The sequence below is a fragment of the Adiantum capillus-veneris genome, chromosome 9 (assembly GCF_014529385.1).
Source record: "Adiantum capillus-veneris isolate H3 chromosome 9, ASM1452938v2, whole genome shotgun sequence".
Taxonomy (NCBI): Eukaryota; Viridiplantae; Streptophyta; class Polypodiopsida; order Polypodiales; family Pteridaceae; genus Adiantum; species Adiantum capillus-veneris.
Genome location: NC_140939.1, coordinates 31,486,172 through 31,503,521, shown reverse-complemented (window position 1 = coordinate 31,503,521; position 17,350 = coordinate 31,486,172). Strand labels below are relative to the sequence as shown.

At 43.0% G+C, this 17,350-nt stretch overlaps 1 protein-coding gene across 1 annotated transcript; it reads left to right on the top strand.

Annotated features, from left to right (window-relative positions):
- Nucleotides 1-13,736: 13,736 nt before the first annotated feature.
- On the top strand, nucleotides 13,737-16,806 carry LOC147450293 (uncharacterized). Its single transcript, XM_086519568.1, has 2 exons — nucleotides 13,737-15,739; nucleotides 15,840-16,806. Exons 1-2 carry the CDS (start codon nucleotides 13,990-13,992, stop codon nucleotides 16,559-16,561), a joined length of 2,472 nt encoding a protein of 823 aa, XP_086375694.1. The 5' UTR covers nucleotides 13,737-13,989; the 3' UTR covers nucleotides 16,562-16,806.
- The last annotated feature ends 544 nt before the right edge of the window (nucleotides 16,807-17,350 follow it).

Sequence of the window (17,350 nt, the reverse complement as noted above, 5' to 3'; positions counted from 1 at the left end):
TCAAGTGGATCACCCCATTAGCCCAATTGAGGGAAAATCCTTCACCAAAGCCTATTTTTGGCCCAAATCCAACATACTCAAGTCCAAACCAAGATTTGAGTAGAACAGTCCTTCACTAGTACATGGGGAGTCCACAGAACCAATCCCATGAAAAATTGATGAAAAAGACATCATACGCGTATGATGTCTCCAGAGCCATTTTTAGCCCAAAATCTATCCAAACTTCATAAATCCACTGAATAAGCCTATCTAAAGCCAAATCCAAGCTTATAGAGAAATTTGGTCCAAAAATACACTAAAAGACATCATACGCGTATGATGTCTCACTATGTGATTTTGGCACCTCAGGGCTTCAACCACCAAACAGAAGTGATCTACATGCCATTTGAAAGTGAACCACCAAGTTTTATCCAATTTGGATCATAAAATCCAATTCCCTTTCAAAATTTTGCCAAGAGCCGGAACTGGACTAAATTGGCCAAAACTTGACCAAATGGGATCCAAACTCAAATCCAAGCATATGATACTCATGTATACACTATCAGCTACAAGCACAACCAATATGAAGTCATTTTGACACAAAAGACATCATACGCGTATGATGTCTCCAGCATGATTTTGAGCCCATTTTGCATATTTTTTCACCTACCTTGCATCCTTAGGCCCTGAATAGCTCATGTTTCAATTTTCAAGTCATTTGATAGTTAAAAGCTTCATTTCGGCTTTCAGTACTAAAAAGACGCTAACTTCTGAAATTGGAGTTACAGGATCCATGGATTCCGCCAAGTCATCGGCAACGAAGAGAAAAAGACCGACAATCAAAGATGCTCTTGCAGAAGCGGAACACTTTGACATTCCAGCAGAAACCCCTCAAGCCAACCAAAACTTGGGTGGAGGAAGCAGTATTGGAGAAAGAGGGAATAAAGATCTACCAGGGGACTTTCAGAGATCCTCAAGGGCAAGCGGTGGATGTACCGATGATCCCACAGGAATTGGTAGATTATAGCAGGTCAGGAGACATCAGCAGGTACCTGGAAAGGGCAGACTTGCACAGTTTCTTCACCTCGAGACCATCAGGTGTGGATACAAGAAGAGTGTACGAGTTGGCAACATCCATTCAGAAGGATGGAAAGCCACATTGACAGCCATGGATGGAGAGAAGGTAGAAGTACAGATCACTCCACAGCTCATTGCAGACGCATTGAAGCTGCACAACAAAGGGAGCTGGTCAGGGAAAGAAGGGAGGCCATAGAGGTCTATGGGCCCAAGAAACAAAATGCAACCTATGGAGATATGGCGGACCCAAGAGCGGCAACCCTTTGCCGACTGTACAACCAATTTCTTCATGTTTGCAGTAAAAGACCGCAAAAGTATACGACACCACCCCATGCCATTGCGACACCATCACATGGGCATTAAAGAGCAATATGCCAAAAGAGGTGAATTACGCTCAACACATCCACGAGCAAGTAATTGCCATGCACAACGAGAAGCCAAAATACATAGGAGGAGCGAAAATTCTGACAAGAATAGCTTATGAAGCTATTGGAGCTAGAGATCAGTGGCAAAGGCTCCCTCCCAGAATGAGTGGCTTAGAGAAGCCGACGAGGAGGAAGAACAGCCCGAAGTATCCAAGAGGGCATCCACAAGAGCACGCCGGAAACTAGAAGTAGTTTCAGAACCTGAAGAGGATGTGGACGAGCCACTTAAGAAGAAAGTAAAGAAGAAGGTTGCTCCCAAGCAAACAAAAGTCAAAAGCGGCAAGAATGGAAAGATTGTGGAGCAGTTTAGAGCGGAAAGAGCTCTAAAGGGGACTTTGAAGAAAAGTGGGTGCCAGACCCCACTAAAGTCGGAACTAGCTCAGCCAGGCCACATATTGATCAATATGATCAATATATTAAAGCTTATGAGGAGTCAGAGGCTATTCTGGAGCAGCAACCTGTCGAGCCATACACTGAAGAGGAAGTACAGCTTTTAAAAGCTGAGCTGAAAAAAGACGACAAGGGGAAAGGAAAGTAGATGAGTCTACTAAGACCTCAAGAGAAAGACGGGCAAGCAAACACAAGGGAAAGCCAAGGAAGAGAGGACAAACATCCCTCTATGACTGATGTACCAAGCCCGAAGAAGACGGAAAAAATTGTGGAAGAGACCACAGTAGAGGTGGACACAGATGTTATGGAAAAGCCAGAGGCCGAGACCAAAGAAAAGAAGATAGATCCAGTTCAGCAAAAGAGAAATGATTATGAGGATCTGGTAGAGATAGGATACACGAAGAAGAGGCCTTGAGGCAGTTTATGGGATCACCCTACAAAAACAAGATGAACGGAGAGGGACGGAGAAAAAGACAAAGAGTAAAAAAGAAAGTGAAGAGAAACTGGACGAACCGAAAATACTAGAAGAGCCAAAGCCAGTGGAGGTGGTGGCGAAAGAGCTTTAGAGTTGACAGATGATGATGAAAAAGACATGCACATGGTGCATGAACTGCTCAGCAAGATAAAAGAAAGGTCCAAGGCAAAGGAAGTAGAGATTGAGACAGCCAAACAAAGGAAGCGAGTTGCAGAGAAAATTTAGAGAATGCTATGACTGAATCTGAAAGTCATAAAGCATCACTCTATGACGCGGAAAACGAGAGAGACGGCTTGATACTCCAACTAGCCGAGGCTTCAAGAGAAGTAACAAGTGCACAGGAAGCAAGGGAGCGATAGAGGATGAGTTGGAGGCGCTAAGGATGAGCTCATTGAGCTAAGGGAAAGAGTCGAGCTCCAAGAAAGAACAATCACTAGACTCAGGACTACCCCTAGAGCTAGCAGAGCAGGAACCGAACAAGAGGAGCCCTATCGTACCAGCTTTGGAAGACCAGGTCCGAAGCTTACAAAGAGAGCTAAGATTAGAGCAAGTGCAAAGAGTTGCACATTGCGGAGGGATCATTGGCGCAGAGGAGAGGCTCACATTAGAAAATCAAACACTAAGACAGAGAATGAGGCCCTCCGCAAACAGCTCCAAGATCTACAAGAGCAACAAAGAAGAGAGACAGAGACACCACAAGAAGAATCAGTGAGCAGCCATAGAGCTACCAGAAACTGGAGAGGCAACCACAATTGAAGATCCAGCCCCAGTTCAAGAGGTGGCCTCGACTTCAGGAATCTCTGAAGAAGAAGAACAAAGGCTCCATGACCAAATAGAAAAGTCACAGAGGAGAGTGCCAAGGCGGAAATGGAATGGGAGAGGAGACTCCTAATCTCCATTAGACTTCAGGGACTAGACACAAAAGTGCTCCATGAAGAGTGGATGCAACCCAGCCTGCCTTTCCCTTTGATGAAATTTGAAGTGATAAAGACGAAAAAGAGAATAGAGGAGGAGCAGTATGTCGCTCTTTACGAAGGCGACATCACAAAGGAGGAACAATCAAAGAAGATTGTAGATTCACAACCTAGATGGAGGAAAGGTTGGCTGAACAAATACCCAGCCTACCTCATCTACTTGGTGAGGCACCAAAGGAGATTCGGGGATGCAACCTTCTGCCCGGTGCCAAGAGTCAGAAGCTGGAAAGAGCATGGCAGGATTGCAGAAAAGAAGCCAAATTGGCTTAATTATACCCAGGATGCCAGGACCAAAGCAGGAGAGAGAATAGGTAAAGCCTACATGGTGAAAACCCTAACGGGCACCATCAAGCTCTTTACTGGCTCTCCTGACCTTTCATGTCAGATGCTCAAGAAAATCTGCAGACTCTCTTAGCTTGCATTGAAGTGTTCGCGCCAGATAAAGCCACGACCTCGAGTCTACTATCGACGGCCGACACAGTGACTGATATGATGTACGATCTTTCATTGCAGCCTTCTCCAAAAGTGTTACACCTCCTATACCAAAGGATTATGTTTTTGCCTAGCTTCCACATGCAAACATTCGAAGAAGCTTTCTACACCGGCTTTTTCACCCACGAAAGCAAAATATTCGGCCCAACCTTGACCATCGGCAACCTACGATACGAATCACATTATGCAGATGCTCAAGACGACAGGACTTTATTGACCAAGCATAAAAGTCATGTCAGGGACGACATGAACGCGGAGGGGGGAGTGTTGAGCCAGCAGAGGATCACACCCACATTTTTGCTCACACTCATCATTTTGTAACCATTGATTGTAATAAATGTCTTTCCGACATTAATTTTGATTTGAGCCATTCATTAAGTAACGGGACTCAATTGAGTTTCCAGCTTGTAATCCCGAAGTAATTTCACTTGCTGATGTAATTAGTTAGAGATGTTCTCACCTCCAAGGCTGAGGTATATAAGCCAAAGTTTTTGTAACCTAAGGGATTTCAGATTATTAATCAAAGTGAGTTTTTGAGCGCCGTGACTGTGTCTGAGAGAGAGAGAGAGAGAGAGAGAGAGAGAGAGAGAGAGAGAGAGAGAGAGAGAGATAGAGAGAGAGAGAGAGAGAGAGTCTTATCTACTTGCTAAGCGAGCTACGGAGCCGCCATTGTGGAGAAGCGCCACCGCCATTGTGTTAGCAACGGCGAAGAGCTACGCACAGATACCAAGAGTGCGCGCTATCGGCTTCTATGTGTGGTAAGTTCCTACGGCTTCGGTGTGAGTTTTTCTTCCAACTCGTGTGTCGAATGGAGCGTGCAGCATATCTAAGACCAAACAACGAGTAAGCTACACATTAGTACCATCGGGGTCAGTTTCGATCACACTGTATTTTTCGGCCTGTCTTCATATGCGTTTACCGCACGGAGGTGGTTATAGGTGATTTTTGCAGTTTCAAAAACTTTAGGATGTTGTTCTTACCTAGTGTAAAGACTTCCCCTTGAGTTTAATCGATTCAATGATTCTAATCCTGTTTCGTATAGCTATTCGTTCGTAGTACGGATTTCAGTCACTTGCGTATTTTAGAACTTAGATTTGATTTCCTTAGTAGTGATTGTCATTAGAAGGTCGAGTAGGTGATTTGACACCCACCTAGTTGTTTCCATGCGCCTGCGGGTCAAGCTCCGTCCTCGTCTGACAAATTCTGTTGTTGGTTGAGTTCTCGCTATTTAGCTTCTGCTAGCGGCGTAACCGCCTTAACAAGCAATGTGGCTAAGATCCAATGGCGAGGTAGATCTCCCACACGTTCCAAGAGGAATAAGAGACAATCTACCTCTCCACGCCCACGAGAGGCTAAGAAGCCTAAGCACTCACGAGATACTCCACGTGGGTCTCTCAGCATGGCTAATTTTGAGCGTGCAAAGGAACACAATTTGTGTTTTAGATGTCTTTCGGACCAACATAATAAGAAAGATTGTCCTCTTTTGCAAGGCAAAGAAAAGGTCATGCACACGGTGCAATGCTTCACATTAGATTCATCTCCTAAATATTGTGTTGTAGAGGTTCTTCATGTGGAAGAAAAGCACAAGTGTTGTGTGCTTGCTTCAATGTGGCAACCCACCTTTGGCCCCCATGATTTGATTCGCATGCATGGCACTTTAACGGACAACGTGTTCATATTTTAGTGGATGATGGTGCAACTCATAACTTCTTGAACTATAAGCTAGTCAAGAAATTGAAGCTTACACAGACTCCCTGCTCTCACAAGTATGTGGTAAATCAGATGTCTGGGAATGATAAAGAAGTATGGGACATGGTAGTTCAAGGGGTTGAGCTTATTGTTCAAGATCATACGTTGAACCTTGACTTCCAAGTTATGAACATGGACCGTGCTGATGTAGCTTTAGGACGGGAGTGGCTGCATGGTTTAGGAAACATACTGCACACTAGTTATGAACACAACTCCTTATCCTTCATGGCCAATGGTTAACATGTGCTCTTGCTTGGTAAGAAAAATATGCCATCTGCACCTCTTATATGTACAGCCGAACTTTTCTATCTTGTAGAAAGCAGATTTAATAGATGAAGCCTTTTTGTGTTATTGCTTGTCTCCAACTCTTGTGAATTCTCAAGAGCAAAGTGCGGTGAATTCTAGTAATGGTATGCAAAGTGCAAAGAATTCTGATGATAAGCAAAGCGTTAACAAATCTAACGAACAAAGTGCTCTCAATTTTAATTCTATAGAGCCACGTGCAACTGTTGTAAAATAAACATTATAGGAATTACAAGATTCTCCATCCCATAATAACTCTAGTTTACTTTCTCCTTTTGCACGGAAAAAGTTGACTCACTTACTCACGTAGTATAGTGATGTGTTCTCAAGTGATTTACCACCGGGTTTACCCCCTACACGTGATGTGCAGCATGGCATAGATGTCTTGTCAGGCACTAAACCGGTGAGTAAACCACTTTATCGTATGAGTGCTAAAGAAGCCAAGGAGGTTGAGAGTCAGTTGGCTGACTACATTGCTCGTGGTTTCATTAGACCTAGCACTTCGCCTTAGACATCACCAATTCTATTGGTAAAAGGGAAAGATGGTACTATGCGCATGTGCGTAGATTATCACGGATTAAATGCGATAACCATCAAGAACAAGTATCCTCTACCTCCAGTGGATGAGTTGTTTGATCAACTCCATGGATCAAGATACTATTAAACAATAGATCTTTGTTCAGGATACCACCAGGTGCGTATCCTACTGCAAGATATCTCCAAAACTGCCTTTAGGACACGGTTCAAGCATTTTGAATTTTTGGTTATGCCTTTTGGTCGAACCAATGCTCCAGCTACATTTATGACACTCATGGATAGTGTCTTACGTCCCTACCTTGGAAAATTTGTTGTGGTTTCCCTTGATGACAATCTCATTTACAATAAGATTGAAGATGAACACATAGAATACTTACGATTAGTGTTCGAACAGCTACGAGATCAGGTGCTGTATGCTAAGCAAAGCAAGTGCGATTTCTTTAAAACAGAGATACATTACCTCGGTCATGTGATCTCTTATTCTGGCATCAAAATGGACACTGACAAGGTCGCTACCATTCTTCGATGTCCACATCCCAACACGGTTGAGGAGCTTCAAATATTTTTAGGTATGGCTAAATTTTACCGTCAGTATATCCGTGATTATGCCAAAATTGTTGTTCCTATGACGGATGAACTTAAAGAAAAAGGTAAGACCTTTTCTTGGAAAGAAGCCCTAAAGCGCAGTTTTGAACAGCTCAAGGTAGCTATATATAGCCATTGCTCCATTCCTCGCAATCATCGATCCACTTAAGCCGTTTGTGGTAGAGACTGATGCTAGTGATAAAGCAATTGGTGCGGTACTTCTCCATGAAGGAAGACCTATAGCCTTTGAAAGTAAAAAGTTAGATAGAGCTCAACATAATTATTTTGTCTATGAGAGAGAGCTCTGTGCCATAATTCACGCTTTACGAAAGTGGAGACACTATTTATATGGTGCCAAGTTTGAAGTAGTTTTTGACCATGAGAGTATCAAATGGTTTATTACTCAAATGGACTTGAAGGGCTGTAAAGCTAGATGGGCCGAAATCCTTCAAGATTATGATTGTAAGCTACAATATCGCAAGGGGTAATATAATGTAGTAGCGGATGCACTAAGTCGGATGCCTCATATTAATTCACTTGCTTTCACGGAAATAAAGAGTGGATTTTTAGAGTCATTACATGGCAAGTGTGCACAAGATCAATCATATGCTAAAGTGTGGAGTGCAGTTTTAAAAAGGAATCCCTCACACTCACATGTCTCTATACAGCCAGATCAACATGTCTCTGCACGCGCAGATAAAAACTCCAACACACAGAGCTCCACTCCTACTCATGAAGAGCTTAAGCGATGGAATAATTTTTCCATTGATGATGGTTACTTACTCCACAAAGGTAGAGTATGTGTGCCAAAGGACTCAGACACTAGGCGCCAAATCTTATTTGAGTGTCACGATAGTCCAAGTGCTGGTCATCTAGGTATTCGTAAGACGTATACCTTAGTTCGATGGCAATTTTATTGGTCGGGCTTACATCATGATGTTCAAGAGTACGTACTAAACTGCCAATAGTGCCAAGTTAATAAGGCAGAGCGCCTCAAGGTAGGTGGCCTTTTACATCCTTTAGAGATTCCACAAGGTAAGTGGGAGAGTATCTCTATGGATTTTGTAGTAGGACTATCTACTACAAATTGTGGCCATGATGCCATATGGGTAATTGTAGACCGTTTTACCAAGATGGGTCGATTCATTCCCACTAAGACTATGGTTAAGACATCAAAATTAGCACGGCTATTTGTATAGCATATATATAAACTCTACGGTCTTCCAACTAGTATCATTATTGACAGAGATTGAAAGTTCGACAATCACTTCTGGAGAGCTGTGTTCCGAAAGTTGAAAACTAAACTTAATCTAAGTACAACTGATCATCCAAAAACGGATGGTCAAACAAAAAGAGTTAATCAAGTGCTAGAGGATATGCTACGAGCGTATGTTAGCAAGAAGCAAACCAATTGGGAAGACTACTTACCTATATAGGAATTTGCTTATAATAGTTCAAAGCATGTGACTACAGGGTTTAGTCCATTTATGCTTTTGTATGGATTTCAACCTAGATCACCCGTTACGGTGGGGTTGGCTAAGGAGAAGATACAACAAGCGAAGGATTTTCTCCAAGACCACTTTGACATGCTTCGAGTTGCTCGACAAAATGTTAAGCAAGCTCAAGATCGATATAAGAAGTACGGAGATGAGCATCATCGTCTTGCTACTTTCAAAGAAGGAGACAAGGTTTTCCTCAAAATTCTGGAGCATTCAGAAAGTCTGAAGACGGGAAAAGTTGCTAAACTTTCACCACACTATTGTGGACCGTTTATTATTCTCAAACGTATAGGTCAAGTGGCCTATAAGTTAGCTCTTCTAGAGCACTCACGAGTTCATCCTGATTTTCATGTTAGCTGTTTACGAAAACAGCTAGGATCGAATGATAATGTCATTGACACAGGTGTGTTAGTTGACCTTATCAAACCGCCAAGCATCCCTCATGAGCCCGAAAAGATTTTGGATTCTCATGAGCTTCGCACCAGACATCATTTCAGATGACAGGTTTTCGTAAAATTACGAACATGGCTAGATAGACCTGAAGAAGGTTCTACATGGGAGAATGTCTCCGCACTTAAGAAACGTTTTCCTACGTTCGTTTTCGACGAAAACGATTCTCCAAGAAGGGGGGGGGGGGGGTAATGTAAGGACATGGGTCCTACGGGCAAGGCCATTGGCATGGCCGGACAGTGTGTACGCTAGGGGGAGGCTATAAGATAGCATGGTTAGGTGGAGACTAGCATACACATTACCACCACCCTTTCAAGATCAAATACATGTGTTAAGTGCTCTTTATGCTCTTCTTCAGATTTACTGAATACCAAAATGTCATTAAAAAATACAATCACAAAATCTTGATGGCCAATGAAAATTCTATTCATCATGCGTGTAAATGTGGTTGGTACATTTGTCAAACCAAATGGCATGACAAGAAATTCATAGTGTCCAGTTTGTGTTCTGAAAGCAGTTTTGTAGACATCATGTTCAAACATTTTGACTTGGTGATACCCTGATTTAAGATCAATTTTGCTAAAGATGTTTGTCCCTTTCAGTTTGTCTAACAAATCATCCACTCTAGGAATAGGAAACCTATTCTTAATGGTGATCTTGTTTAAAGCCCTATAGTCCATACACATACGAAATGTTCCATTTTTCTTCTTGAAAAGAAGTACTAGAGCTCTGTATGGTGAAATACTAGGTCAGATTAGGCCTCGGTCAAGTAAATTAGTGATTTGAGTTTGTATCTCTCTGTGTGCGATTGGATTTACACAATAAGGTGCTCTACAAGGAGGTTCACTAGCCAGTATAATATCCAACTAAGACTACGGTTAAGACACCGAAATTAGCACGACTATTTGTAGAGAATATATATAAACTCTACGGTCTTCCAGCTAGTATCATTAGTGACAGAGATCGAAAGTTCGATAATCACTTCTGGAGAGCTGTGTTTTCAAAAGTTGGAAACTAAACTTAATCTAAGTATGGCTGATCATCCAGAAACAAATGGTCAAACCGAAAAAATTAATCAAGTGCTAGAGGATATGCTACGAGCGTACATTAGCAAGAAGCAAACCAATTGGGAAGACTACTTACCTATATTGAAATTTGCTTATAATAGTTCAAAGCATGTGACTACAAGGTTTAGTCCATTTATGCTTCTATATGGATTTCAACCTAGATCACCCGCTACGGTGGGGTTGGCTAAGGAGAAGATACAACAAGTGAAAGATTTTCTCCAAGACCATTTTGACATGCTTCGAGTTGCTAGACAGAATGTTAAGCAAGCTCAAGATCGATATAAGAAGTACGCAGATGAGCATTGTCATCTTGCTACTTTCGAAGAAGGAGACAAGGTTTTCTTCAAGGTTCCGAAGCATTCAGAAAGTCTGAAGATGGGAAAAGTTGCTAAACTTTCACCACGCTATTGTGGACCGTTTACCATTCTCAAACGTATAGGTCAAGTGGCCTATAAGTTAGCTCTTCCAGAGCACTCACGAGTTCATCCAGTTTTTCATGTTAGCCGTTTACGAAAACAGCTAGGACAGAATGATAATTTCATTGACACATATGTGTTAGTTGACCTTATCGAACCGCCAAGCATCCCTCATGAGTCCGAGAAGATTTTGTATTCTCATAAGCTTCGCACGAGACATCATGTCAGACGACAGGTCTTGGTAAAATGGCTAGATAGACCTGAAGAAGGTTCTACATGGGAGAATGTCTCTACATTTAAGAAACGTTTCCTATGTTAGTTTTCAAGGACGAAAATGATTCTCCAAGGGGGGGGGGGGGGTAATGTAAGGACATGGGTCCTACGGGCAAGGCCATCGGCACAGTCGGACAGTGTGTACGCTGGGGGGAGGCTATAAGATAGCATGGTTGGGTGGGGACTAGCACACGCACTACGATCGCCTTTTTCACTTGGCAACTTGGTAGCCTCCAAAAGTGACCGCAAAGTGACTGGGGGTCTTGAGATGCACGTCTGTTGGCAAGCCATGGTTTTGATAGCCTGGTGCAATAGTAACAAGTTGGTAGAAATCTGGTACATTGTCATTGGTTAATGAGTAGGGAGATATGGGCAACTCGAATTTTTTTGAAGTCATGTGAAGGATGACTCAGTTGCAACCAGCCGGCTAAAAGCACTCCATGTGCTCATTACGAGAGAGAGAGAGAGAGAGAGAGAGAGAGAGAGAGAGAGAGAGAGAGAGAGAGAGAGTCTTCAAACTTGAAAGAATTGAGAAAGGAGGAAAAGAAGGCGAAAAAAGAGATATCAAAGATCTACTCGATGAGTCTTCATCTCAAGATCTAATGAGAGAAGGCATACATATGCATTGTTATCTTCCTAAAGTGATTCCAAGGACTACAGTTCCATTCTCCTTACACGTGCGCACACACACGTCCCTATCTATATATGACTTCGTGTGCATGTGTGTGTGTGTGTGTGTGTGTGTGAGAGAGAGAGAGAGAGAGAGAGAGAGAGAGAGAGAGAGAGAGAGAGAACTTAAATTATGTGTCAGAAGAGGCATTGTCAACAAAGGCTAACATTTGACTCTCATACAAATCACATCCCTAGAGAACAAGTGAAAGGGTCACGGTGGCTTTCTAAAACAATAAGAAAGTGATAAAATCATTAGGTTGAGTTTAATAGGAATCAGTGTTTAAAAAAGGATTGCCTTAGCTTAACCTTGAGGCAGTTGAAAATCGAGACTAGCCGGTTGTAAACCATGGTAAAGGGAAGAAAAATCAATGAAATATATGAGAAAACAGTTCTAAAATTCTACAAATTTCAATATTGTTGCTAGTATTTTCGGTTTGCTTCTTTGCCAGGAGGAAACTCAACTGACGATTGCTTAATAAAAAATCCTTTTTCGAACATCAATTGGAATTAATCTATAGAATGCAAGAAAAGTGAAGCCATGTGAGGCTGGGAAATAAAAGGTGAAATAAAAAGAACTCATATATATATATATATATATACATATATATATATATATACATATATATATATATATATATACATATATATATATATACATATATATATATATATATATATATATATATGTATGTATATATATATATATGTATGTATAAATTAACTAGAAATATGCAAGGTGAAACTTCACTTTAGTATTCCAAAACAATAGAATGCAAGAAAAGTCAAGACATGTCAAGATATGAAATGAAAGGTGAAATAAAAAGATGCATTAATATTTTAAAATCGAAATAACATTTAAAGTAACTGAAAACATTGAAACTATGCCTAACTCAACACTCCTCTAAGGCTTCTTTTAGAAAGCCAATAAGAAAGCATAATTTGTCACAAAATACATATAATAACAAAGCATAAGCTGCACAACCTAAAGTCCAACCAAGTACTCAAGTCCAACCAAGTGAGTACTGCATCCAAGACAAATGCTTTTTTTTTTGTCTTTCTAAGTCAGCTTTATTTTTTTTGTCCTTGATAATTGTATCACACACTATGGTTATAAGTCTTCTTCTCATAGGCCTTTAGAAGAAATTCTCTCTTCTTTTCTCTCTCTCTCTCTCTCTCTCTCTCTCTCCCCACCCCCCCCCCCCCCCCCCCCCCCCCCCCCTCCTTTTCATTCATCGGATGGGTCACATACTCTTATATTTACACTAGTTATGGAGTTTATATTAGAAGATGCTATTTGTACATAAAGGGTTGATGTCAAATACACAACAAAGTGCAAGGAGAAAGTGATGATGGCCACTTCTGGAAACCACAAATTTTTACAACAAAAGAGGCTTTGAAAAGAGTCCTTATTGCATGGTATTCGTTGCCTTTGTACACAAGCACCACACATACAAACAGACTCATCAGGGACATGGCTATTAGGCTTTGATCTTCAAATTCATAGTTTCGAGAATCACAAGTCAAGCCACTTCCTTCGAACCAAGTGGCAACGGAATTGATCTTCGTATCACAAAATAAATTTTCTACACTTCTAGCTCGTCTTTTAACTTGTACACACTCACACTCCCTTCTGTTTTTTAACTTGGCCATGCGAATGGGGCCTTAGGGGCCAATGCAATTCTCAGGCCCGTGTCACACACGTTGTGACATTGAGTTGGCAGAAGGTGATTGGTTGAGAGATGTGTTTGCTGAGACAAAAAGATAACCGAGATTACCCCTCGCCCACTTGCGGTCATAGTTTCGTCAAAACAGGTGAATGCTAAGGATGGACCTTGGACCTGGAATGCCACTCACAAGTTTGCACTCAACCAGTTTCTATACAGTGATTGGATGTTTTGCAAATTTCAAATGTAATACATACACTGTGCTTGGTGATGTGTGAAAGCCACTACGCCCAACGCAGCCTATTGGGGCCTGCTGGGATCTTGTGGGACTGAACTCTAACAAGGAGCTAGACGAAAATATTTATAAATTAACTAGCCACTTATTTATTCTCCAATTGGCTAGAAAGGTGGCAAGGCAGGCCCCACCAAAGGAGAGCAAGTTGCCAAGTTGCAAGGGCGCCTTTGTTGCCACGTCATGTTCCTGTTAGAAAAGAAATCGCTCTCGAAGGATTTTATACGTCGAGGAACGTGGCAACCTGCGAATCTTCCACGTGGCAAGCTGGCAGGTTGGGTTTACTGCACGTGGCGCCATATGAAGGGTCAGGTCTACCGCGTCCTCCGGTGATGGCAGGCGGGGCACTTGCACGTGTCCGTCTCTCTCATTTTCGCTTTTGTCTGTGTGCGCGTGTGAGAGAGAGAGAGAGAGAGAGAGGAGACTCAGGAGAGCGCGCGTGCGCGCTTGTGTGTGTGTGTGTGTGTGTGTGTGTGAGAGAGAGAGAGAGAGAGAGAGAGAGAGGGAGGGGAGAGCCTTCGACTGTTTTCATGATCTATCCACTTTGATCAACAATCTGCTAATGCAGCGCTTTCTCCTGGCGAATGCATGCCCATGAAAATACTGTCTCTGTTTGCGCTCCATTGACAATGAAGTGCATCTTCTTTCTGCGGCCTCTCCTTTGTCATGCATGATTGTGGCATATTCACCCCAAATCTGTGGTTCTCTATTGGAATTGCTAGCAGGCGGCATGGCAGAGTGTCGAGACTTCTTTGACAATTCCATTGCGGTCCTGTGCAGATCGAGTGCTCCGTGCAAGGAGACCCCTTCCTCGAACCTCCCTCAAGGCAAGGGGGATGAGAGCTCCCACTGCCTTGAGCTTACTCTGGGACCCAGTAACTTCTCCGGCTTTACGGCTTCCCCACCTCGTCTGCAGCATGACATGGTAAGACCTGGCCCTGCTTTTTCCTTTCTGCTGCGTCAAACTAGTGGGGATTTTACATCATGTGTGCCTGCAACTTCATATACATCACAAAGCCCTCTTCTGCAAACTGATGGGCCCAAGGTGTCCAATGGACTAGATGGGGTTGCTGCTGCGCTAGGCAGGCAGCGAAGTGGGAATTTTGGTTGCACTGGGGAGCATCCCCTTTTTCCTTTTCGGGGTATAGCGGATGCCATGCCTCAAGTGAAAGCTCTTTTGCCTGACAGTAATAGCAGCTTCCCTTCTAGAGACCAGATTTGGCAGACTCTGCAAAAGAGAGGTACTCTGTTTGAGCCCAAACCGCTCTCGAACGACGTGTCATCTATGTGGAGTCGAAGGGCGGCCTCTATGCAAGCTGTTTATCCCAGGAATGCTGGGGATGATTTGGAGCATTGTCAAATCAGGAGGTCTTGCAGTAATGGGGTCCTCATACATACACTTAAGCATGAAGTCTCCAATGTTGAGTCCTCTTTGGAACACAGCCCACAACAGAGTATAGTTTCGGTTGCGCATCCTCACCCCGAGGAGTTTGAAGAACTGCAGAAGAGAAAGGAGATGCAGGCACAGAGGAGGCTGGAGGCACGGAAAAGGCGCAGGAATCTTATAGGAGAGAAACAACACAAGAGGGGGAAGCAGAATAGTGGAATTTTGCATGTTGGGAGCAGGAGAAGTATTTCTCCAAACCATAAACTTTTTCATGGTGGAGTGCCCTCAGGCGACGATGAGGCAGCATTAGAGTCTCACTGCATGTCTCTTGATGCATCGAAGTTTGGCAGATTAGATGATTCGAAACAGCAAGATAGCAAGTGTGACATGCAACTGAGCTCGATTGAGGACAATGAGCGTCTCTCTCAGGACAAGAAGATGATGAGCCTTTTATCTAATGAGCATGATTCAGGCAGTCATGGTAGCATGACATCTAGTGAACTTGAGCAGCCAGGTCCCATGAGCAAGTGTACTATGGCTAGGGGCATGCTAGTGTCAAGCAATGAGCATGAATGCTGCAACCCACTTGCAGTTACAACCATGACCGATCATGTGAGGATGCCGATCTCTGAAAAGGACGGTGCAAAGTCTTTTCCAGGCTGTGAAACAGAATGTGTGGAAAATACTGGTGCTCCAGCTGATGCGGCAAAAGGCGAAGGTGGGATGAGGAGAGCCTCATTGCCAAGTGGCTCTGCTGGTTGTCCTCCTTTGCTTTTCTCTCCACTCCAATATGCACATGCCACTGCAGGTGCTACACCTACGGCTACATCCACTCAACTCATGTTTCCCTTTCCTTATTTCACACAAAACTCTGCTGCAGGCAATTGTGGAAATGGTTCAGCAATGCAGAACTTATCCACTGTGCATGTTTCTTGCCCCCCACCTATCAATACATTGGCAGGAACTTTCCCTCTGTCATCAGGGACTCTCTTGGCTCGGACAACGTCGGCTCCAAAAGATGAGGACTCTGAAGGTAATTTTTGCTTCTGATTTTGTTCTTGCTGTGTCGCATGTGGGATGGGTGACCTCTTCTGATGATGCTAATCCATTGTTCATTCTTTACCTTACTGTAGGGAAACGAGGGAGTGGTGACAAGTCTGCATTTTCCCCTATACAAAGAACCGCTTCTAGTTTAAAGATTGTTTTCGGAGAGTCTCAATTCTCAGGGGCACACCTAGATCTCCAAGTTTCCTTGACAGCTTCACAGCTTAGCTCAACGAGTACTATAGTGTCTGATACTTCCAATGGGAAAAGCTTGCATTTGGAGAGGCAGCCTAGCAGGCCATCGGGGAGTCGGTTGTTGTCGCAAAACTCTTGTGTGGTGGATCAAGCCTTCTTATGCTCAAGGCAAGAAAAGTCCGTTCCTTGTCAAATAGGAGGGTGTCTACCGTTTGAAACACCCGCCCTGAGATCAGATCATTTTAATTTCAAGCAGGGAGAAGGGGCAAAGCAAGAGGAAGCAAGCTCTGAGAGCCAGCTTGCAAGCGAAAATTCTGGTGCAGACGCATTATATGCTCAATCGACAGTGATTGAGAAGCAGAGAAGTGGGTCCTTCCTTGATTTTCCATGGGTAACCACCACAGGCAAAGGTCCGAATGGGATAACCGTAAATGGCTACATGTACCTAGCTAATGGCAGGCAAGTTCGCCTTGTGTGCAATTGTCATGGCAAGCACATGTCACCTGTGGAGTTTGTGGAACATTCCGGGAGTAGCGATCTCTCCAACCCTGAGAGGAACATCGTAGTAAGCCCATCCCCCCACTTCAATCATCAGGTGGCATCAACCCCAGTTTAACTCAGGTGTTTGGAGTGCTGAGAACTGCAGGATAGCTATACAAAGCTGTGGAGTTGTTGTTGGAGCTTTGTTTTTTCTTCTGTGCAGCTTGGCTGGACAACCAGTTTTTTCCCTGAGATGGGGATCTCTGCAAGCATGAATCTGTCAAAATTGGATGTTATTTTCATGGTATTATATTAGCTTGTACTTTATTCTTGTAAAAGTGAACCAAAGAAAAAAAATCAATATATTGCATCAATTTCTCATGTTCTGTCTGGTTTTCTTTCATAATAAAGTTACTGGCAGGGTGCCTCCTATAGGTAGTTCCCTAGTTTAGTGTTAGCTTTGTATATATTCTTTCCCTTTGCATGTGTGGACGAAGTGCTAATTGCTATCACTGGCGTCATTTGAGTAGAATGGCTCTCATATTTTACGCTTGTGGAAGTGTGGTAACAGGCTTGAATGTAACTTGACACCTTTCATTGACAATGAGAGCTATTGAAAGGACGGAAGAGAGCAGCGAACTGTGTAATAGAATTTCCAACCCTTGCCATTGGGCTTGTCCAAGAAGTGGAGTCTGATTTTTGCTAAAGGTGGGTTGAGACCAACAGTAGGATTGAGATAACGGCTTCTCCTTGGTAAACTTCTCGAAGCAGTGGTGAAAGGCTGAAGCAGGCATCAAGTCCTTAGGGTAGGTAATTGTATGTGTACATGGCATTGGAATTTTTGGCTTCTTGAATCGGCAAGGTAGTGAGGACCCGACCTGTAGGTAGGACTGCGAAATATCATTAGTATTGTTCGTTTCTTTAA

Coding starts and splice junctions, on each gene's coding strand:
- LOC147450293 (XM_086519568.1), top strand. CDS start 13,990: ATGATTGTGGCATATTCACCCCAAATCTGTGGTTCTCTATTGGAATTG. Junction 15,740..15,839: donor AAAAGATGAGGACTCTGAAG/GTAATTTTTGCT, acceptor ACCTTACTGTAG/GGAAACGAGGGAGTGGTGAC.